We start from the raw sequence: 21885 nt of genomic DNA, 5'->3' as shown, positions 1-21885 counted from the left end.
AAAATGAGACCCGCTGCGCACAAACCGAACACGCGACGAAAAGCTGTTCCTTTTTTCCTGTTTTTAATTACTTCACGCTTTAAAAAAGAAGAAAACATCCGGCGTACAAAGCCCACGGTCACGCCGCACCCACGTGAATTACCACCTCATCACAAGGCCGAGAAACCGGGCGGGCAAACCCCGAAAGAAAGAAACAAACAAAGAAACAAACAAAAATACAGCAAAAACAAAACCACAAACAAACAAAAGCAGAAAAAAGGGGAAAAGGAGAGACCGCCGTTGCCAGGCCGCTGCCGCGCCCGCCCCGCCCCCGCCGTGAGGGGGGAGGTGCCGGAGGGGGCGCGGGGGGAGAGAGCGCCCTCCGCGTCGGCGGCTCCACGCGCCTCCCCTCGCGAGAGCGGGCGAGGTTTCCGGTGTTGTGGCTGCGGGGCCGCAAACATGGCGGCGACGCTCCGCGCCCGCTCGCTGAGGCACCTCCGCATCCGAGGTGAGGAGCGTCCCGCGGGCCGCCCCGCCGCCGCCCGCACCGCCGTGGTGCCCGCCGGCGCCTCCCGCTCCCCTCCTCCCTTTCTCTTCCCTGTCCCCGGCTTCTTTCTCGCCGCCCGTCTAACGCGCTTCTCTCCTCCCGTCCCCGCAGGTCGGAACGACAGCGGCGAGGAGAACGTGTCCCTCGATCTCAGCCGAGGTACGGGCGGGGCGGGGGGGCCGCCCGAGCCTCGCTGCGCCCGAGGCGGGCGGGGGGCGCGGCGGAGCGGAGCGGCCTGGTGGTGCCGTGGGGCGGGCGCGGGGCCCGGGGCCGCCGCCGGGGGCTGAGCGGAGCCGCCCGCGGGTGGGAGCCGCTCCTCGGGCACCGCGGGGCCGCGCCGGGGCCGTGCCCGGACAGCTGCGGGGCCGCGGGGCTTCCCGGCGTGCGCGCTGAGGCTGCTCGGCCGCCGCTGGGGCTGCCCTTGAAGCCCCTGTTGCTCGCAGACGGGATTGTGCTCAATGGCCGAGCCTCGGGCCGATCGTGCCGTGCGCCTCCGAGCAGCACCTCGGCAGCGGCGGCAGCTCCTGACTCCATCCCTCCTTCGTGTGTCCCTGCGTGCCCTAGGCCGGCTGGCCACCCTGTTTGCCGTGAGCCTCTTGCTCCCAGACCAGCGGCCACTCATGTCCCCTTTGCTTGTTAAATTGCTCCAAACATCCTCCACTGCTCTCAGATCTGCATCTGGGGTTGGGGGGGTGGTTAAGAGGAAGGAAGCAACGCTGATATCTGCTACACACTAAGAAGTTTTGCCTCAGACGAGCAAGGTACTCGTTCCCTACCCATATGTATAGGGTACAAAATGTGGTCTTGCTTAGCTGAGTACAGAAGTAAGGTTTAGACTCTCCCAAAGAGACTGGTAAAATTCAAAAAGCAAACTGGAATGCTACTGCTGTAGAAGTGGTGATATTTCGTGGGACAGAGGATCCTGGTCTGGGGAGGGAATGAAGTTGATGCTGGTGTGTAGCTGTTCTGATTCAGGAAGGAGATCCAGGACTATTGTGCTGAATAGATCCATTTTATGGGGAAGTAGGCAGGGAAATGACAGAATCAGTGAGATAAAAGTGGCATGTGAAATGGAAAGGAAGTAAAAATACCAGCAGTAGAAGTACTGTTTTCATCTTGGAATTGTTGATACTGCATTATGCTTTCTCTAATTCTCTTTTTCCCACAAAGTAAGCTGTGTTTAGAATTATTTTATCAAGCAATTTTATTGTGGGCTGCAAGTTATTTCTGTGTATACAATATCATATTTACAAGTGTGTTTTAATAACCGGGAAAACTGCTGGGGTTTCCTCAGTTTAAAGAAATAGACTCTTCTCATTCTGTCTCCTAGTGGACATGATTGCTTTAGAGAAATGCTGTCTTTAAAAATTAAAACATGTGAAGCTTTCATCAGCAAAACGTGCAATGAAGGCCTTAACAGTTTAAGCACATGACAAAGTTATTGCTGTAAGCAATGTTGCCTGTTTATGAAACTTGCAGAATTGGGATTTTAATAAATAGGTCTAATTTTTTTTTTTAATGTTCTGTAGTATACTGAAGTATTTTGAGGTGAAAGTGCAATACACAAAATTTAAATGCTGGAGTGGTAGTTTTGAGATGTGATGTGTTTGAAATCTTCTAATCAGAATTCGATAGGTAACTATCATTGTGATATTGATTCTTACCATGAGGTGTTTTCAGCTGCCTTCTGATTCCAAACCATATTTTTAATATGTGTTTTCTTTCTCTTTTAATTAGAAAAGTTATTTTGCACTGTGTCAATATATCTTCTATCCAATAGTAAATCATTGGGGAAATCGAATAAGAAGCTACTTTAAATTTAGATGTTAGAAACCCAACGGTTTTGGTTTTTTTTGTTAGACTACAGCTGACTGATCAGCAACCGTATAGTACCATATATCTGTGTAGATATTAACTGCATTTTAAAGGGGAAACAAAAGTAAGAAGCTTAAAAGTCTCAGCAAGACATTAACTGAGCTAGATGATAACTTGATTTCCATGGTGAACACAACAAGTATTTGTTTTTCCAGCTGTTACAATAGTTATGTAAGCAATTATTTTAAATATTTTGTTACCCTAATTTGGTACTAATAGCACAATGTTTTGATTCACTGTGTTGTGCAGATCACATAGTTTTCCACAGGGCTCACGTTTGCATTAGCTTAAAAGAATGTTCTAATGTTTTTTGTTTCCTGGTACAACTGAACTTTGTGTTGATTAATGTGAAATATCTGATTTGGGCAAAGTAGAGAATCACCATAAACAGACCCTCAGCCATATGCTTCCAGTTACAGGGGCCTCATTGTTGCAAACACAAGAAATTATATTGGCACTGCCTTATTTTGAGTAGTTTCCTGTTAGTAATGGCATGACTTAGCCTACAGGTTAGACCTTTACTCGTCCGTACCTGTGACTACACTTTCCATGCAGGAGGCCGGTGCTGTTACAAAGAATTTCAAAACAAATAATAGATGTGGGAAGAGCACTCCAGTTTGTGCTACTCTGAGTTCTGCTTCTTCATGGCTTTTTGAGCAGTAAGGCGTGAGGACGGCCTTGCTGCTTGCAGTGGTCTGCATTTCTGTGTTTGTGTTTGGTTTGCTCTTCTCTCTGGTCCTGTGGTTAAAGTTGCTCATGTTTTCGCAGAAGACACCAAGCTTTTTACAGATTTTTACCATGGCTGCTATACTAGGTTTACTTTTTGGAGCTTCTGGTTACTTTGCCTTTTTAAAAATGATACATTATGTTTATGAAAGCCATTTTGCATGATGGTGAGTGCTGCATTTTGTGTGTTTGTGTAGGTATGTGTGAGCTTTCTGTTTGCACTTATTAGCCTGGTTGAAGATGATAATGTAAATAAGTATGTGGTTTGCTTTTTCTGTGGTTTTTTTTTACTTTTTTGGGGGTCAGGGTTGGTTCTTTGGGGGTTCTTTGTGTGTTCTTTTGTTTGGTGGGGGTCGGTTTTTTTGTTTTTGTTTGTGTTTTTGTCGTTTGGTTGGTTGGTTTTGAGTTTTTTGTATTTATTTTGTTTCTGAGCCACTAATCCTTGCCCATCTTCTAAGGGAATTCAGATAGATCTTTTTTAAGAAAACCACTTTGCTGAAGGGTTGATCAACTCTGGAAAAATTGTCCCCAGGATAAACATTTGTGTGTATAATGTTGGTATGGTAAGAAAAAATGGTGCAGACATGGGGTAGAGTCATTGCTTTTGTCTAGTTAAATTGTATGTCATGTGTTCTGTTGATTACAAAATCGCAATTAATAATTGGGATTTAGAACACTCATGTTTAGGCCTTGTGTTGTATTACCTGCTCAGAATAGAACAGAAAAGGAAAAAGAGGACAGACTCACCACCAGTACAACTCCCACTGCAGTCATCTGGAAGGAATTAGCAGTGGGATGAGAGAGATTGGTTTAATTAGCCTGCTGAAATCAAGCTTGTGACTTCCAAAGGCCAGAAATGACAATTGGAGGTATCAACCAGATTAGTGCATTTGGTAGGAGTTTTTCCACTGACCTTGGCCATGGTTATGTATATAACATAATAAAAACATTGTGCACCTCTTCTTTGTTTCTGACTGCTTTACAGGCATTTGAAGTTGAATCACAGAAGCACATACACCTCCTGGAGCTCTGGGCACTGTTAAAGGCGTGTGTAATCCACACTTAATCCGCTCCTAAATTTTTGTAGGGAGGTTGGACTACGTGACCTTGAAAGGTCCTTTTCAACCCAAGCCATTCTGTGCTTCTTTGCTCACCCTGTAACTGAATCACCTTGTACTGCTGGGTGACCAACACCTCTTCCTTTGTTGGAATTTTGGCTGTTGTCCTTGGATCTTGAAGGCCTAAGTAGTTTGGAACTTGGCTAGTTGCGAGCAGTCTCATGGTTCATTATCTGTCCTCAGGCTCATCTTCCTTGAAAGAATCCCTATTTTCTTGGAATCCTGTAGCTCAGAGATTGCCCTGGCTATTAGGAACTTTTCAGAGCTTGTTTGCTTGCCGGTGCAGGGGTGCCAGCTGCTTACTGAAGTTGAGGAGAGTGCTGTCTGTGTGTGTATGTGTTAATTTCCTCCTTTCTGAGGGTAGTCAGTCTTCACTTGCTGACAGTGTACTCTTTAAACAGCTGAAATGTACCTATCTCAAGCATTAGTGCTTTCATTTATTATTAAAAAATATGCATTACAAGATTCTACTTTGGTTTATCACCTTTTCTTGTACAACCAATTCTGTTTTGTAGAGATTTTGTAGATGTTGAGTCTTCTAACTAACACAGGACATACATGAACAAAGCAGCAGCTGAGAAAACTAGTTGGTTTTTTTTTTTTCCCTGAGACTGGTATCACAAAATTGACTAGTGTTATATGAGAAAATACTATTCCCTTTTTTGCCTTCATTTTTTCCTGTCATTTAGGTAATAATAAAACATAAAGGAGTTCCATTTAACTTCATGAGGTCTAAGTGGTGTTACTTTTCTTACTGTGCTCCCATAATTTTAAACCATGTAGTATTTGAGTCCATGTTCCCACATGGTATATCATAATGCATTGCATGCAGGGCAAACATCTCGGGATGCTATTTGCAGTTTACAGCCCACAGAAATGTCAGGCATTTTTAAGGGTTATTTGTGGGATAGTTAAAGAAGGCTGGATGAATTTTGTTTCCAAAATCAGCTTGAGATTTGATGACCATACTGTTTCCAGCTTTCTTCATCAGTGTGGAAGAAGCAGGGAGGAAAAGAGCACACATCTGATACTGGAATCTTGAGTAGTGGGGGAAGCAGAAAATAACCCTTTTGTATTGCTTGCAGCGTGGCAGTAGGGAAACCGCTGCAGAGATGGCAGCTGGTGCATACTTTGGATGGCTCAGAGGCAGTTCTTCCACGCTAATGGCAAGTCTGTTGCAGAAAGCCTTTAGGTGGTTCTTCCTGTACTTGTGGGAAATGTAGCCTGGCTTGAAATCCTGGAGAAGTGGGGCTCCACCACGCCAGAGACACAATGTTTTTAAAATAGCCAGATAATCAGAATGTGTGGGCACCCTTCACCCTCACTTTGCAGTATGCCATCATTTTCATGGGTAGCTATGTTGTGCTTGAGCAGGTCACGCGGAGCAATAGGTGTTTTTTTGCTCCCTTGTTTGTGAATCCATAACAGAAACTGTAATGGTCATAAGAAGATAATTAGTAACATTTTTTATTCCGTCTCCTGAGGCAGAAAGTATGCAACAATGGGGCAGAAACTGTTGGAGAGACCTCTTTGCTGACTGAAAAATGGTAATGGTGCATTATTTTTGTATTTGGAGTTTTTTATTATATAGGGGGAGCAAAGGGAAAGTGATCAATGATGGTGGCCTGCTAACTTTTCTGGCAGTGTCTAAGCTTTCAATAGGTTTTGAAAGTAAGAGAGTTAATGTGCTGAATACATGCACTTCAGAATTAAGTCATACACTCAACTGTCCTGTCTGCCCTTGTACTTGCACTTGTGCTTTAGTTTACTGTTGTTTCAGAATTGTGTAGTGCATTGTCCCAGTTAGATTAATAACACAATTGTACCTTTGGCTTTGCTTCCTAAGCACTTGCTTTTATAATCTCAAGTATTCTCAGAACTACTAAGATGGTGTGTGCTTAAAATATTTCCACTTTCCTTTTCTTCAAAACAAGAACCACATTTTTTAATGAAAGAAAAATTTCAACAAAAGACCACTTTAAAATCTTCTGGCTTGTCTGTTGTTTAGTTTTCTGTAGAACTTGGGTACTACCATGTCTTTGAATATCTGCACTTATGTCTGTCTTTTAAGTTTTTGAGTACAGCACCTCTAAATTTCTTTTTGTTTGTGGATTCTTTGTTCTAGCTGTTGTGGTCAGAGAATAAAATGACTGTTCTAAGATCTTGTACTTTCTATTACAAGAGATTATTCTGTGATTGGGATCACTATACCGATCCAAACACCTTCGTAGATGTTTAAGCAATGCTGTGTTTTCACGACTTTCTTCAACACACTTCCTTCATCCCTGAGTGCTGAAATATCAAACTCTCCTGCTGCCTTCTTGATATATTTGAATCTTTGTCATAAATGTTACTCATGGTTGTTTCATTGCTTCCCAGCATCTCCCACTTAGAGGTTAGAGCAGTGCTTAGTTTCAGCATTTTTTTCTGTTAGAGCCTATCCAGTGTAGATGCCATCTAAAGGAACTGACCCCTCATCATAAACACAGTCAGCAAGGAAGCTGTGTCAGCCATCTCCTGTCCATAAAGAAATGCATCACTTGCCCAAGCTGATGACCTTCATCGCTACTTTATCAGTTACCTGGCAATCTCAGAAGTTTTACCCTAATAACACAAAAGAGATGCTAACATCAGGTACAGTTACTTTTCTTTAAAGTAGGAAGAAGTGAAATAGCCATAGTTAAAATTGCAGTTTTCCTATTCTTAATATCCATACAAACTCTGACACTGCAGAAAGGAGCATTGCTCAAGAGCTTTACAGGACAGCTTAAGTGATGTTGAAATGACAACTAACTTGGGGGAATGTACTGAAAAATCATGTAAGTTTTTCTTAATTTTTATACTAACAGAAACTCGTTCTGAGATTTCTTTTTTTCAAACAGTAAATGGCACAAGTCATCTACTTTTAATACTAACTACTTTCTTGCAACTAAGACAAGAAGGTGTGTCTTGAGGCTTAGATAACTACACAAAAGATGAGGTAAAGTAAGAAGTTTGCTTTTCTTTGGAAGTGTTTTAGCTATATGCAGGCAGGCAGATGCTTGCACAATAGTGCAGGTGAATTCAGACACTGAGCAGTGCTCCTGTGCATCGTTCTGTTACAGAAGGGTAGGTGACATAACAGTACTACAGAAGTGCTGGCTGGTATTTGTCAATTTTTTAACTGGAGCACTTGTAACTGTGACAATAAAATGTATCTGTTCTAGTTTGAGAGTCTGTAATGTTGGTATATTTGTATATGTTGCAGATTTTTTTTTTTATTTGCCTATCATCTGGTGTGGTGATGGAAAATTTTGGAAGCAAAACTTCAGAACATGATTAGTGAAAAATGCATTCATCAAATCTTTGCATCTGATGTAAAGGAGGAACACTGGTAAAGATGCATAAATGAGACAGTGTAGTAAAAAAACCCCAAACCAAACAGAAAATCCAATCCCAAAAAGCAAACAAAAAATACTTAGTTATATTTTTTAGTTATGTTACTGAATTTTACTAGGATATACTTGAAAGCTTTCTAGCTGTCTGTAGTGGCCTGCATAAGTTTGCGTAAATAAATATAAAATGGAAATCTCTTCACCTGAATTCTACCTGAGCAGCAATAGCCTTTGAATCAATGTTGTTCGTTAAAAAATAAACCTGAGTGATAGCCTTTATGAGCGTTTTCTTAGAAGGGGAGATTTTTTTTCCTAAATCTACTGTTTTGTTCTTCCCTAGACTTTTCTAAGCTTGCTTTAGTTCAAATGCTATCTACTGCTATGGGTTTGGGTACACCTGAAAATTGACTCAGCTGGTTGCTCCTGCAGCATTTCAGAAATACAGTTTTAAGTTTATTTATTTATTTATTTGCTTGTTTAGTAGAATTGTGTTTAATTGTCTGAGATGCAAAATGAAAGTTTTTAATTCTGTTTCAGTTGGAAAAATGGTTAGAGAACATAATTTCATGCTGTTTATAAATTATACTTTCAGTAACCATTTAAGTCCAAGAGAGAAAAAGGGTTGCAAAATGGTAAAGATTACTGTTACTTGCCATCTTTTAAAGGACTACTGTGAGTTAGCAGTTTGGCTGACATGAAGTAAGTACATCTCTGTCTCCTATTTGCATAAGTGTTCATTGTGAAATTAACTACTTCTGTTGATTTGGGAACTACAGAATGATTGGTAGGAGATATTTATACTTAGAGTTAAGGTGTTTAAAGCAAAACAATATGACCTTGACTTATGGAAAAATACACAGTAATTGTAAGAGTAACAAGGAGTTATTAAAATTAATCTCTTCATGTAAAGGTGTGTGGTGAACAGCACAGGGATTTTGTTTGGTTTTTTTAGCTGCATAGAAGATTGATTTCCTGCTTGAAGTGTACATAGACTATAAATTAATACATATATTTAAAAATAATTACTTCATAAAAACAGAGGACTGTCAAGAACAGCTGTTGCCTAGAAATTGCTTATTTAAAAACAAATTATTAAATCTGTAAGTAATCTTATTCCTTTGTTACCTCCTGAGCATCAGTGAAGTCAGAATTCAGTTTGAGCAACCTCATATCTAGAGAATTTAGAATGTGTTCATCTCCTGCTTTATGCAAACCATATGTGTGTGTCATGGGTAGACTTCTGGGTTTTTTCATGAAGTACAAAAAAATGAAGTAGAAAAAATCTTACTGTTTCTATAAATGTGGCATTTGCAGCTCAGTTTTTAGCTTAGCCTGTTACTTCAGCTGGATAGGTTTTTCTAAGTTGAGATTCACCAATAGATTAGGTGTCTTCTGTCTTCAGAGAATTGTATTTAGATCTTGTGAAATCTATAAATACGACTGACACTTCCTGTGCTTTTTCAGGAGAAAGAGTAGAAGTCTTGAATGGTCACAGCAACGTGACTGTATTACCTGTGTGACACAAGGACACGTCCTATTCTTAATATGAGGGAATGAAGCAAATATCAGTCAGCACTGTTTTGAAATCTTCTGGTTATATAGCATTTTAGGATGGGGAAACTAGCACATGACATTTGCTGCAGTTTAAATGTTTCCTGCTTTAGTCAGTGCTATTTGTGAATTATTTGTCCCTGTATTAATGTTTGAATTTGAGTGTTATTACTTTGGTGTTTCCATGTCATGCAAATTGCCCTTCATTTCTTGGATGGCAAACTGGGTAATCCTACATCTGGTAATGTTGATGGACTTCTTACATGATGCCCTATGTAACAGGATGTTTCTGGGGACAGTGGCTGCTTCTGACTGCTTTAAGTTTATTGTTCAGAGCCATAAAACATTTATGCTTTCAGGTTCTTGAACATACTGAAGTGATGCAGAGAAGAATCAGAATGCTTATTGAGAAAGTAGCCTCAGAATAAAATCATATGTCAGTTTGTTAATATTCAGAGAAATATGTGATCAAAATCCTCTTTGGTGGTTTTGAAAGCAGATTTGCCTGGTCCACTCTCCACATACTGGTTGCAAGATGTCAGAAAGACTCAGCGTTTTGTTAAAACAACTGAAAATTATGACCATCCTGATATTTCTGCTTCTAGGAGTGGTGGCAGAAAAAAAGAAAATGGATTGGAGGAACTGAAGATAATTTTCTAAACCATTACAATAAATTTATATTCACCCTTCAAATTTGTTGTTGATGTTCTGGGAAGTATTAATTTGATTTGTGTACCGACATAAGCAATTTTGTACATCTGGGAAAGGCTTTTACTGGCTCTTGACCATAAGAACAGTTGTACTGGGTCACTCCAACCTTGGCAGTAGTTTATAATTGTTGCAGAGAAGAGAGCAGAACAACAGGGCAAACAAATGCGTAGTCACACAGTTATGGAATGTTCCCCAGCCTCCAGCATTTTGACCCTCTGTGTATTTTGTCTCCTTTATTTTTTCTTTTTCTTTTAAACATCTGAGCTTTTGAAAGTTTAAAGGAAGTTCTTCTTGGATTTAACTGTATTCCAGAATAATTTATATTTGTGTGTTAAGTGATCATGATAAAAATTTCAAGAGACTATAATTCAAGTTTGGTTTTAGTCAGGATAATACGCAATAGTTACAGTTGTGTATCTTGCCGTGAGATGACATTCTGGTGGGATTTTTTTGAGAGGCAGGAGGTGGGGGAACTGTGAGTAAGTTTGTAATTCACAAAGATAGGTATCAAGACTTATTGCTGTGATTCTTGTCATCTTCACGTCTTCCTGGGAGCTGAGGATATAACTGAACATATATGATATTATATGTACAGATATAATGAGGATATAACTGCACATTTGAATGGAGGACTAAATTAAATACTTTCTCTCTATGCATAGACAAGGATTTTTAAGAGTTGTTTTTTTATGCCTTGGTACCTTACGTAGTCTTAACTAATACTATATAATACCATTTTCGTAACTGATCTTTGTGGAAGTTTATGCAGTACACTAGATTTTGTATTGCTATAAAGCATTTAAAGAATAATTTGTTTATCAAAATCTGTACGTAATTAATTTTCAAGTCAGCCTTGTAGTTATCCTTTGGAATGGTCCTTCAGTTTTCTCTTTCTATCCTGGAAAGAGGATTTTATCTATGAACCCCATTTTTTAGAAGTTTTAGCAGTAAAGAATGCTGTTTGCAAAGCTGCCATTCACGATCACACATTGGGAATAATCAACATAATTCCTAGGTGAGGATATAAGAATGGCTTTTGTACAGGTATAATCTCAGTGTCTTGGTTAGAAATAAGATTATAAAACCACATTTTGGAAAGTGGTTCATTTTGGAGCTGCTCTTCAAGCTGACTGGAACACCAAACTGCTTATTTCCTGCTACCTTTATATGTACTTAAGAATACTAAAATTAAAAAAAAGAAGTCCTTTAATTGACAACATCTATGCACATCAGCAGAAGAGAAATCTGTGCAATCACAGTAGGCATTTAAGTTTTACTTAATTTTTTCAGAAGCACGTGTGTGCCAAAGTAGTCCTGATACTTGGTTTCCTGTTTATCTGAAGTTCTAGTGATTTCTAGGTCCTACCTTGAATACACTGTCTTTTCACTGATTTCTGGTTTGTAGGTATTTTTGTATAGGAGTTTTTTACCTGAGTGATGTAGGGAGAGGAATAGTTTTGAGACTTTCTTTGCTGACTGCCATGAAAGAGACAATTTTTTTCCATATTAGTGAGCCAGTGTACTTTTTTCCACATTAGTGAGCCAGTTTCATACATTCATAGCTTTCTTAAGCAGCAATGGGGAAAATAGTCTCAGTTCTTAGTTTTTGTTTGCTTTCTGTTTTCACATACATGAGTTACTGGAACTTACCTATATTCAAAATAAAGTGCTCTTTGTATGGTTTCCCCATGAAAGCTATGGAAATCAAACTAAATAAATTTCTAGGTGCATTCTGCTGAAATCACACTTAGTCATAGGTACTTTTTAAGGGGTTACCCTCAATTGTTAAAACGTGATATGCGTGTGAATTTTTTTAATCTAAAATTTTCAAGTCTTACTTGGCAAAACTTAGAGTACGAAGTATTTATGGCTTGAAGTGTTAAATACAAAGTATTTATGGCTTTAACTGTGATCATAGAGGATATCTATCTGGCTCAGTATTCAGTACATTTTTCAATGTAACTACATTAATGTGATACTACAAACAGGTTTTACACTATAACTTGAGACATACCTTCAGTCTAAATATGTATTATTGTGTTTTTGAAAATGACACATTGAGTGTTAAGTGTTGGTGCACTAATTTTTTGCAATCTGGCAAAGTAGAGTTGATGTGTTAATGCAAATCATACAGGAGTGATCTGTGTTGTGGAGTTTGCTTTTTTATGTAGCTTTCTCATCTTTCATATTCTCAAGTTTTCTGTGAAGTTTCCACCTTTTTGAATTAAATGTAAATTAAGAATAATATCAAGAAGATTACATAAGTGTCCTGGTTTTTATTTTTTAGGAACAAGTTGATAATGGTAGAATATGACTTACTGTTGATGATCACCAGATCATCAGAATGATCCATTATCCAATCATTACTGTGTTTCTTTCAGTAAGAGGAGGAAAACCTCTCATGTATATTAATGATGAGATGATTAACTGTAGTGAAGTACAACTTCCTTCTTTAAAGGAAGTATTTAGAAGTATTTAATCTTTTATTTCACTTTTTGGCTTTGTGATTATAGTAGGTGTGACATCAGCTGCTCTTGTGACATCAGTCTCTCACTTGAGAGTTACTGAATATATATACACATTTTTTTTTTGCTACTGTGTACTGTTTTAGCACCTACCAATTGATGCATATAATACGCACTCCTCAGTTCAACCCATGCCTGACTTCAGAGTTACTGAATTATTTGTGTGCTAAAGCCTGCCATTTTTTTTTCCTTTTTCGTTCACATGTGCATAACAGAACAGTGAATTGTGCTTCTAGCATACTGAATGTGGTCAAACAATGCTGCTAAATCTGTCGGGCAAAAGAAGTCGTCACTTGTGCTAATATAGCTATTGCTGGTCCTATTTCATCCCTGCATTAGATGGAGCGCTAGCTGTTTTGTGTAGCTGGACTTCTGTTGTGTTCTTTCTCTCTGGAGAATGGGATCTGTCAGAATGCATCATGGTTCTCGCTGGGGAAAAACAATGTCACGGTCCTGAAGGGGTGAAAAAATGAGTCAAGCCTTAAAAGGTCATGGGAGTTTAAAAACAAACAACAACACAACATTGGAGATTTTTGATATACAGCATCTGTGAGTTACTTTTAGGCTTAGAGAATCAAGGAGTTCTTGAGGCTAGAGTTTTTAAAAACACCGGCTTTGCTCTGTGCTGAAGACTATAATTGTAAGTACAGGGTGTTAGGGCAAAGAATTGTGGGTGAGAAACTCTGTTTAGTATAACAGAAGTAAACAGAACAACTACTGCTACTTCGAAGTTTTTGCTGTCCAACAAAAAGCAGACAGAGAGAAAAAAAGAATATTGATGAGCAAGCTAAGCTCTTGCTGCAGGACACAAGTGGGCTGACTTGCAACTTTTATATGTATCAACAAGTTTTTAGATGACATTTGAGCAAAGTGGCTGTGTACAATAATTGGGACAACTTGCCAATTGTAAAGTCCATGCAAAAAAAAAAAAGGGGACTTCTTTCTACTGGGTGTCATATGGAACAGTTATGTCTTACTTCCACCACTCTACCTCTGAATGGCTCAGTGGCACAGCTACTTCTGAGTGGGTTTTGTAAGAATTTAGTATTCAGTTTGAGTCAGTAACTCAGTAGGGAATGAACATAGTTAGAGGAACAAGAAAAGGATTTTACTGAGATGCTTGGCAGGATGATTTTGTTGTGAATTTGAAGATGGGTGCTGAAGCAGTGTAAAGGAGAAAGGTGTATTCTATGGTGGGACAGAAGAGGTAAGGAAAGTAAGGGAAGTGAGTCACACATCTTTTGGCAGGTGAAATCTGGAAGATCAATTTAGCCATTTTGCACAGCTGCACCTCAGAAGCACCATAGGAAAGAATGTGAAGATATTTGGTGGTTGCTGTGGGCCAGCTGGAGACGGTAGAATCATTTTGATTGACCATTCAGTTCAACCATAAACCAGACATTGCCAAGTTCATCACTCAACTGTGTTGCTAAGTGCCACATCTGTGCATTTTTTAATTACCTCCAGGGGTGGTGACTCAGCTACTTCCCTGGGCAGCTTGTTCCAGTGCTTGACAACCCTTTGGATGAAGAAATTTCTCCTAATAAAAGTCAGTGTATCAGTAATAAATGCAGTGAGTCAGGAAAGAAAATACTTTTGAGGGGGTCTTAAAATAATAAATAGCTTGTCTTCTTGGGGTTTTTTTGTTGTAGATACAAAACAGGAGGAGCTAGAGAGTAAGAGCTAAGAAATCTTTACAGCAGTTATATGAACTGGGGTCCTTAAAACAAAACATACAACACTGATGAGTGTAGTGGGCTAGAGCATGGTGCTAATAACACCAGGGTATTGAGTTCAATCCCTGTATGAGCCATTTACCAGAGTTAGTCAGTGATTCATGTGGGTCCCTTCCAATTCAGGATATTCTGTTAATCTGTGAAACAGCAACAAGAGCCCCTTCCTCTCCCTCCACAACCCTCCCACCCAAACAAAACAAACAAAAAAAACCAACAAAAAACCCACCCCTGACAAACTGAAACAGACAGAAAACCAAACAACAAAACAAAAAGTTTTTGTCAACATCAAGATGAACTGTTGACCTTGACAATGAAATCTTAAGGCTGCGATATTTCTTTGGAAAATCAGTCTGTGATTTTGCACTGTACTTTTTGCTATTTCTGCATTACTTGGTATTTTATAATGCCTTTGTAAGATTTTGTGACAGGAAGATAAACAATGCTGGATCTGATCTGTGATTACAGTGAAGCTACATGGCTTAGTTTTTAGAATCCAGTCTATTTCCAAGTCCATTTCAATGTGAAGGACAGACTAGCGAAAGACTGAATCTCTGCTTATGAGGTCACATTGGTTTGTTCAAATTCTCTTACATCTGTGACATGAGGTTTTCTTAGGCCTGCCTACCTTCCTTACTGGCTTTACTTTTACTAAAATTAGTAATACTTGAGTAAGTAATATAAATTTTCTACTTCTTTGTAATGTATGATGCATTTTCAAAAGAAGGAAAAAGAAGATAGCCGATCTTTCCTTGAAGTTAGTATGTCACAGTTATTTTGTTAAATTTTTTATGGGATACTTTTTGTGAGAAGAGTCTTCTCAAAAAGTTTAAAACAAGGCTTCACCTGACATTTGACCAAAAGGGCTTCTGTTATTTTAGTTCCTTCTGAGGTAATATACTATGAGAGGGTCTTTATTTCTTTACTGTCTTGTTTTTCTGCAGCAGTATTGGTTTTGGTAAGATTGAAGAGGGAGACAGGTAACTTGCTCTACTTGTATTGTCAGTTCTGTAGTGGAAATGTCTGTCATGTTCTCAGTTTCTCACAGTTTTGTAGCTTTTGCTCTGGAGCCCCTAGTTTGCTTCAAATTACTTACCTGCTAATAAAGCTTCTGGGAAGTACCTGACTGCCCTGCTAAGCACCACAAACCTGTCTTTAATCACACTTTTCAGTCTCTAAAAATGAGTTTTTCCACAACTGAAAGAGGACAGAGTGAGGAAAAAGTTGACGTAACTGCAGTTTTTCATGCAAAAATAGAGGAAAGTGGTTTTAGTATATGTTTTCTTAGGTGGCCTTATTATATGGATCTGTCATTGCTACAGAATTGTTAATATGGGAAGTTGTAGTATCGTTGTGTCCTCATTTCTTCGCATCCAAACTGATTGCCTTTTTCCACAGGGCAACATAGGCACTTTGAGTTAATGGCAGCTTTATCAGATAGCAGAATAAGAAAGTCCATTGCTATTGCACAAGAGGTTTTCTGGGCTAGTCTTGTGGTCTTTCCTGTCTGCACAGTGAGCTTAGTTTTTGTAGGGGTTTATTGTGCATATGTAGCCATTTGCACTTTCAAAGTCAAAACATACTTTCAGTCATTTTGTAAAGTTACCATGCTCTAAAACTGCTTACCTGAGATCTTTCTTGTGACGTAACGGGGAATTCTACAGGTCCAAAAGTATTGTAAGCCAGGGAAATTCCCACACGTTACCCAAGGCAAGCCAAAGCATAGATGTGAACCAGACTGTATTTTCAAAGAAATCAGATTATGAGGAAGCTATCTTCCTCTCCTGTTACATTCTCTTGAAAGTAAGTTTATGATATAAACTGTTTCTACTGCCATTAACTAATCCAGTCTACTTGTTTTCGGTGAGCCCCATCCCTGAAAGTGTTCAAGACCAGGTTAGATGGGGCTCTGAGCCATCTGGTTTAGTGAAAGATTCCCTGCCCATGGCAACAGGGTTGGAACTAGGTGATGTTAAGGTCCTTTCCAAAAGCCATTCCATTATATTATGTCTTATGCTATTGCAAACCACTTAAACGGAGATAAGCCCTGTAAAAGCAAATTGTGCAGAGGAATCCTAAACCTGGTATAAATCTCACTGTCTCTGATTTCTGTAATTGTAGAAAAAAATTTTTTTCTTTTTTCCTAGGGATGCAAAGAGGTCCATGCACGTATTCCAATTTACATTAAAAGTTGTTAGATGCCTGGTTTTACTGTGCATATACTGCACAGCAGTGCAAGGTAGCTTGTGTGCGTGATAGTTGACTTTGCATATGCTCTGAGTAGATTTGTGGTAAAGGATCTTACACATCAAGCTGGTGCTAATAGAAATTGATGCCCACGTTTAGGACTTACCTTATCTTTCCAAAATCTCACTGATTCTTTGTTTAAAAATTACCAGAATTATAGGATGTGACAGTAGCATGTCTCTCCATAAAGTTTCATTATAAACACCATAGTCAATACAGGTACTTACCTTACCCTTGAGTACGCATCTGGCAGCTAATCAAGCTGATGGCAGTTGATTTCATCGCTAATAGACAAAGTCTTCATTGACCACAGTGGGTTAACAGGTTTCTACACTTTAATTGGGGCACCTACCTGTAAGTGTCATAATTTTAAATAAGGTCTTGATTCCTGGTGACGCTGAAAATACAAATTGTGACTGTCCAAGCACGTTCTGGATATATCCTGGTAAGATTGCTACTTATGTTTTCTTTGCTAAATTTGTTTAAATTTTTAAAGTACAGGAAGTGATGTAAAAGCATGGTTTGTAGAGAGGTAGTGAAGATGATGCTTTCTTTACATCTTCAATACTTGATTTCCTTTCCATTATGAATAGCACAAACACACTTTTACAAGTAACAGGAATGTAAAAGGCTCTGTATATGCCACAAACTCAACTGTAGCTCTTCAATTCTGTAGTAGGAGGCAAGATTTTCTTACTGAAGTTAGTATGCACAAAAGCTCTCTACTTGCTGCTTATTAGATGTCAGGCTTGTTCTAAAGACTTCATTTTATATAATGCAGTTATTTCTTCTTTTTGGTAATATATTTCTTCCTGTAGTTTTTACATCTTCAGGATACCCTTGGTTTTTCATTTTTCTCAAACTGCTGATACCTATCCTAAATCAATGTCTAATCTAAAACTCCCTGCGAATCCTGCATCAAATTGGTCCCTTTAAAAACTGCCCTGCCACAGTACCACCAAGTACAGAACTTACTGCAGTGTCTGTTACAGTACCTCCCTGGGCCCAGTCTCAGTGCAGCTTGTTCCACTCTGCCTCAATTCCAACCTTAATTCTAAAAGTGAGACAAGAGTGTCTCTTCTCATCATGGTACCTGTTCTTTGTTTTCTAGCAGAATGCAGGGTCATCCGTTGGTGTGTGAATAGTGTTTTCTGGGTGGCATTTTTTTGTTCATCTGTTTTTGTTGGGATTCTTCTTAAGAAGAAGGAAGATGACATTCTTAAGGCTTTTGTTAGCCAGGTAGTTCACTTACCATGTCACTGGAAAGGCCTAGCCCTCTTCTTTAAAGCATCATTGTGGAGAGCAACTAATGTAGAGAGCAGAAAAGCAGATTTCCAAAATCCCACCAACCCTTTGTCTGGAGCAGAAGAAAGGAGTACTGTGGGGTACCAGTAACATGCTACAGTTTAACTTCTGTTTTTGAGCCTACTTCATCTTTAAATTACAACAGGATTAACAGTAAAGTTGTTCACTTATGAGATGTAAGGATTGGCATTTCAGACACTAAATGGATTTCTCTGTCAACTGCAAATCTAAGATATTGATTAAAATCTGTTTTGAAGTAAGAGTGTTTCTCTTCCATGGCCTTTAGCATTTATTCTACAGAACTCAGGTATGCATGGTTTTGGTCCCTCACATAATTCAGACAGATGCTTCTTGGAGCAAAAGTGCTTTGCATCCCTAACTGAGACCAGGAGAGTACCTATTTTATATATGAATATAAATGCATGTTGAATGCATCTTTAGATTTTTCTTCTTTTTTATTTTTCTTTTACTGTATCTGCTAATACCCTCTTTTCTTTTGCAGATCCTTGTGATAATATGAGAGAGATTCTCCAAAATGTGGCCAAATTACAGGGTGTGTCAAATATGAGAAAACTAGGTCACTTGAATAATTTTACTAAGGTAAGAGCTCAAATAATGTCATAGAACAAGTAATTGTACAGGTAAAATCTTTCATATTTACTCAGTCAGATGTTGGCTAGGATGTTAATGAAATTGCTTCATATTACAGAACAGTACTTGAAGCCTACATTCTGTGGAAAAGGAAGGTAACAAATAAAGACAAGCAAATATGTGAATGCAGAGTTATGCTAAAGTTTGCTTATGTGTCCTGCTGGATAAATTTTTGTAGTATTTTAGTGCTTAGAAGATGGAAGTATCTCGATCCCAAGTAAATGGCTTAAGTTGCGTAACTCAAGCCAAAGATTTGGTTCCTGATGTGTAGAATTGAAATAAAAAATGTAAAATGCTATACTATCTGAATGTAAGCTGATTGAGTATGGTGAGGGAGGAGGATTGTAACAGTGTACATTATATGCCATGTTTGGAACACTACTGGAATAGGAACTGCAGCTTTCAGTGCAGTTTCTATAATGAAAAAGATTTAAATGGTCCATTTCTGGAATATGTCTTGTGTTGGTGATTTTTGATGTGCTTCTTCCAAATCATAGACCTGTGGCAGGTATGCACTGAAAATACAACAGATGTATTGGAAGCTGTCACTGTAAGCTGATGAGGCAAGAATTAAAAACTTCTGTAGCATGAGGGTGTAAGCTGCCAAAAGAAACTATGAAAGATTTTCAGAAGGACAAGAAGTAGCATTTTTTGGGTAAAAGAGAAACCCTTGGAGAGAAGCTAAGATGACTCATGGGAGGTGGCCAGGGCGTTAGGGAGAAGGTGTTCATTGTAGGGCACGTGGTGGTTGTGGTTGGACCAGTGTTCCATTTGTCAGTGTGAGGGAAACATGCGTTTCACTCAGTGAGGCAGGAGACACTGAAGCCTCAGTGTGGGCCTTACCCAGATTGATGGACTGATAGAGGGATGGAGTGTGCTGTACACCTTTCTGATAGAGGGCAACACACCTGAAAATGAAAACTGATTTCCTGTGACTGAGGATGGACCCTGCAACCAGCAGCAGCCAAGAAATAACATAGAGAATATGAGGAATAAAGTAAGGTTTAAATTATGCTTGCAGATAAGTTTGTTACAAAGAATTGAGTAAGATTGCCAGGAGTCTGTTTCACATTTTTGAGCCAATCTTAGGTGGAAGAGTGAATACTCAAGGGAAGGTGTGGGGAACCAGTTGATACAAGAAGGACATGCATGATAACCTTTGAAATAGGCATCTTGGCTGTCAAAGGCACTCCTTGGGAGATTGACCACTTCAGTGGTAATGTGTGAGATTCGCTTAACAGGAGGGTGATTACTGAGAACAAAATCACAGTAACAATTTAATTTATCTTCTACTGCATTAATAGCAAATCTCTAAGTTCTAAATTGTCTGTATTGGTTCAGAACATGTGTAGGAACGTTTGCTAAGAGGTTCATTCACTAAGGAACTGAACTTCACACTGAGATCTCTTCCTTGGGCTATTGCTTGTGTCTGTCAGACATCAGCCATTGACAGAACACTACTGTTTCCACTGGGATTCCAAAATGTGTTGCAAGAATGCCCTTTATTCTGCTAGAAAAGTCTGATGCATAGCTTGGTTTCATTTTTGTGATAATCTGGAAACTTTGAAATATGAATGCTTCCAAATTCTCTAGTTGCTTTAAAATTAAAGAGCTGGATTATATTTGTAGATGCACAGTTTGTACTGAAAAGTCAATATTTGAACTAGGGATCTTAAAACAGGGTCAATTTTGCTGTTGAAAATCAGATATAAAATCAGGTTAAAATCATCCATAACTGTGTTAAATTAATAAATATGCATATTGTAATAAAAGATGAACCAAATATTCTTTTTAAAAGGTAGTTTTGAGAGACTGCATAAGAATTGAAGATTATTTGGGGGTTTTGTTAAACCCAGTATTCAAAATGGAAAATACTTACAGAAATGTAAGGATGGTTTTCATAAATTGCACTTACGACTGCAGGAAATTACAAGTGTAAAGCAACGTAATAAAATTAAATATGTTGTTTGAAGACAGAGACTGTAGTTCATGACCTGATTTTGATTCTAAATCAGAATCAACGTGCATGAGGGACTCATACTACTCAATTTAATATTGAACACTTGTTCTTATATTCATCTCCCTGGAATATGTACTTTGTATTACTTGCTGCATTTGGTTTTAAAAACTCTTCGTATTTTTGTTTGACCTGTAAATGCAGCCATGAGAATAGAATAAAAGTTGCAATTTGTACTGTATTGTCTGCCTTGTGGTTGGAACAATTCTGTGGTTTTCATTCCAGTGGTTAAAAGTGAAAGCCTGGAGCTTGGCGAGATGGTTTTATTTCCTTTTTGCACTCTGTTCTTCTATGATGAGTTGGTATAGTCTCAGTTCCTTATTTGTGAGATAGGAGTGTGAATAAGATTGATATGCTAAAGGCTGAGGATGTTTGCATCCTGTCTTGGAATTATAGTGAATATGAAATTGATTTGTTTATAAATGGTTGCATTTTGTGGTCCATTTTTAAAGAGCTACTTGTTATCTGCAATATTTGTACTATGGACAGGGAAAAGACCTTTGAACATTTTTAATAGGGTATTTCAGATAAAATTATATGGCATCTGTTATTCTCCTGCTAGAAATATTAATATACTTGAAAGAAAACATCTGAACTAGTCTAAGCAATTGTTCCCAATTACCCCACATTTTTCCTTCAAGGAGTGTGAATCTTACTGTTTTAGTTCTTCAGTGAGGAAAAGCAAAATGTTCTTATCACGTGGAAAAAAGTAACATAATTTACTCCAAATGTAGAGTTTCCTGTCAAGGATCATAGTAGACACCAAGTTTTGTATTATTTTCAGGGCATCTGAGGTATATTATGTTTAGATTTCTTTATTGGAAACTGGACTGGATTTTTAAGGTGTGATCTGTTCCACTCACCTCCCTTTTTTTAAGGAGCAGGAACATAATCATTCTTTTAAAATTACTGAAGTAGTACTGAACTAAACTTCAGGGTTTTATGTAGAAGTTAAGTACTTTAATTTTTTTTTAAGATAATGGTGATCAGAAGCCAACAGGAGTTGACTTCGAGTCTACTAATTCATCTCTAAGAATGAGACAGTGAAGCAGATGCTTTGTATGAAACTTGTGTGCTTAGGTGCTGTAACTCCTGTTTCATTGCTATTTCCCTTTAAGAGAAGTGTTAACTAGATGTGTTTAGGTTTCCACAGCACCCATTATTACTGTGCAAAGTATTCTTTATATGTGATATTTTACATTGCATTGAAATGAAACTTGGATTTCATTTATCAAGTTTTTGCTAGTACTCCTTAGTAGCTAAGTCATTAGTGTTCAAGTTCTTCACCCTTTGTCTGCAGAACATGAGTTGTTCTTGCTTGATAGGTGGTCTTAAGTTTTCTGTTCCAGAAAATTAGCATTCCCAGTCTGGTGATGCACAGGCTATGCAAAGGTATGTTTAGTTCTGAATTGCAGAAGCAGCTGACTTTGAAATTTTATCTGCTTTTAATGAGAGCACACTCCTCCTGTGCTTCTTGTCACCTAGTAAATGAAGCTGCAGTTTTGTGGGCAAAAGCTTTTATGAAG

General features: G+C 38.6%; 1 protein-coding gene across 2 annotated transcripts in view; it reads left to right on the top strand.

The window, feature by feature from the left end:
* Positions 1 to 332: 332 nt before the first annotated feature.
* The window catches only part of RICTOR (RPTOR independent companion of MTOR complex 2), a 74926-nt gene continuing 53373 nt past the window's right edge, over positions 333 to 21885 (top strand). For both annotated transcript variants that reach the window (XM_074532689.1, XM_074532688.1), the window contains exons 1-3: positions 333 to 487; positions 638 to 685; positions 18194 to 18291. In XM_074532689.1, coding sequence (XP_074388790.1) covers positions 439 to 487; positions 638 to 685; positions 18194 to 18291 — 195 coding nt within the window. In that variant the 5' untranslated portion in view covers positions 333 to 438. The remainder of the gene's footprint in view (positions 488 to 637; positions 686 to 18193; positions 18292 to 21885) is intronic.

This window comes from Zonotrichia albicollis, chromosome Z (genome assembly GCF_047830755.1).
Source record: "Zonotrichia albicollis isolate bZonAlb1 chromosome Z, bZonAlb1.hap1, whole genome shotgun sequence".
NCBI classification, from domain to species: Eukaryota; Metazoa; Chordata; class Aves; order Passeriformes; family Passerellidae; genus Zonotrichia; species Zonotrichia albicollis.
This window is presented reverse-complemented; position numbering and strand designations above follow the sequence as displayed.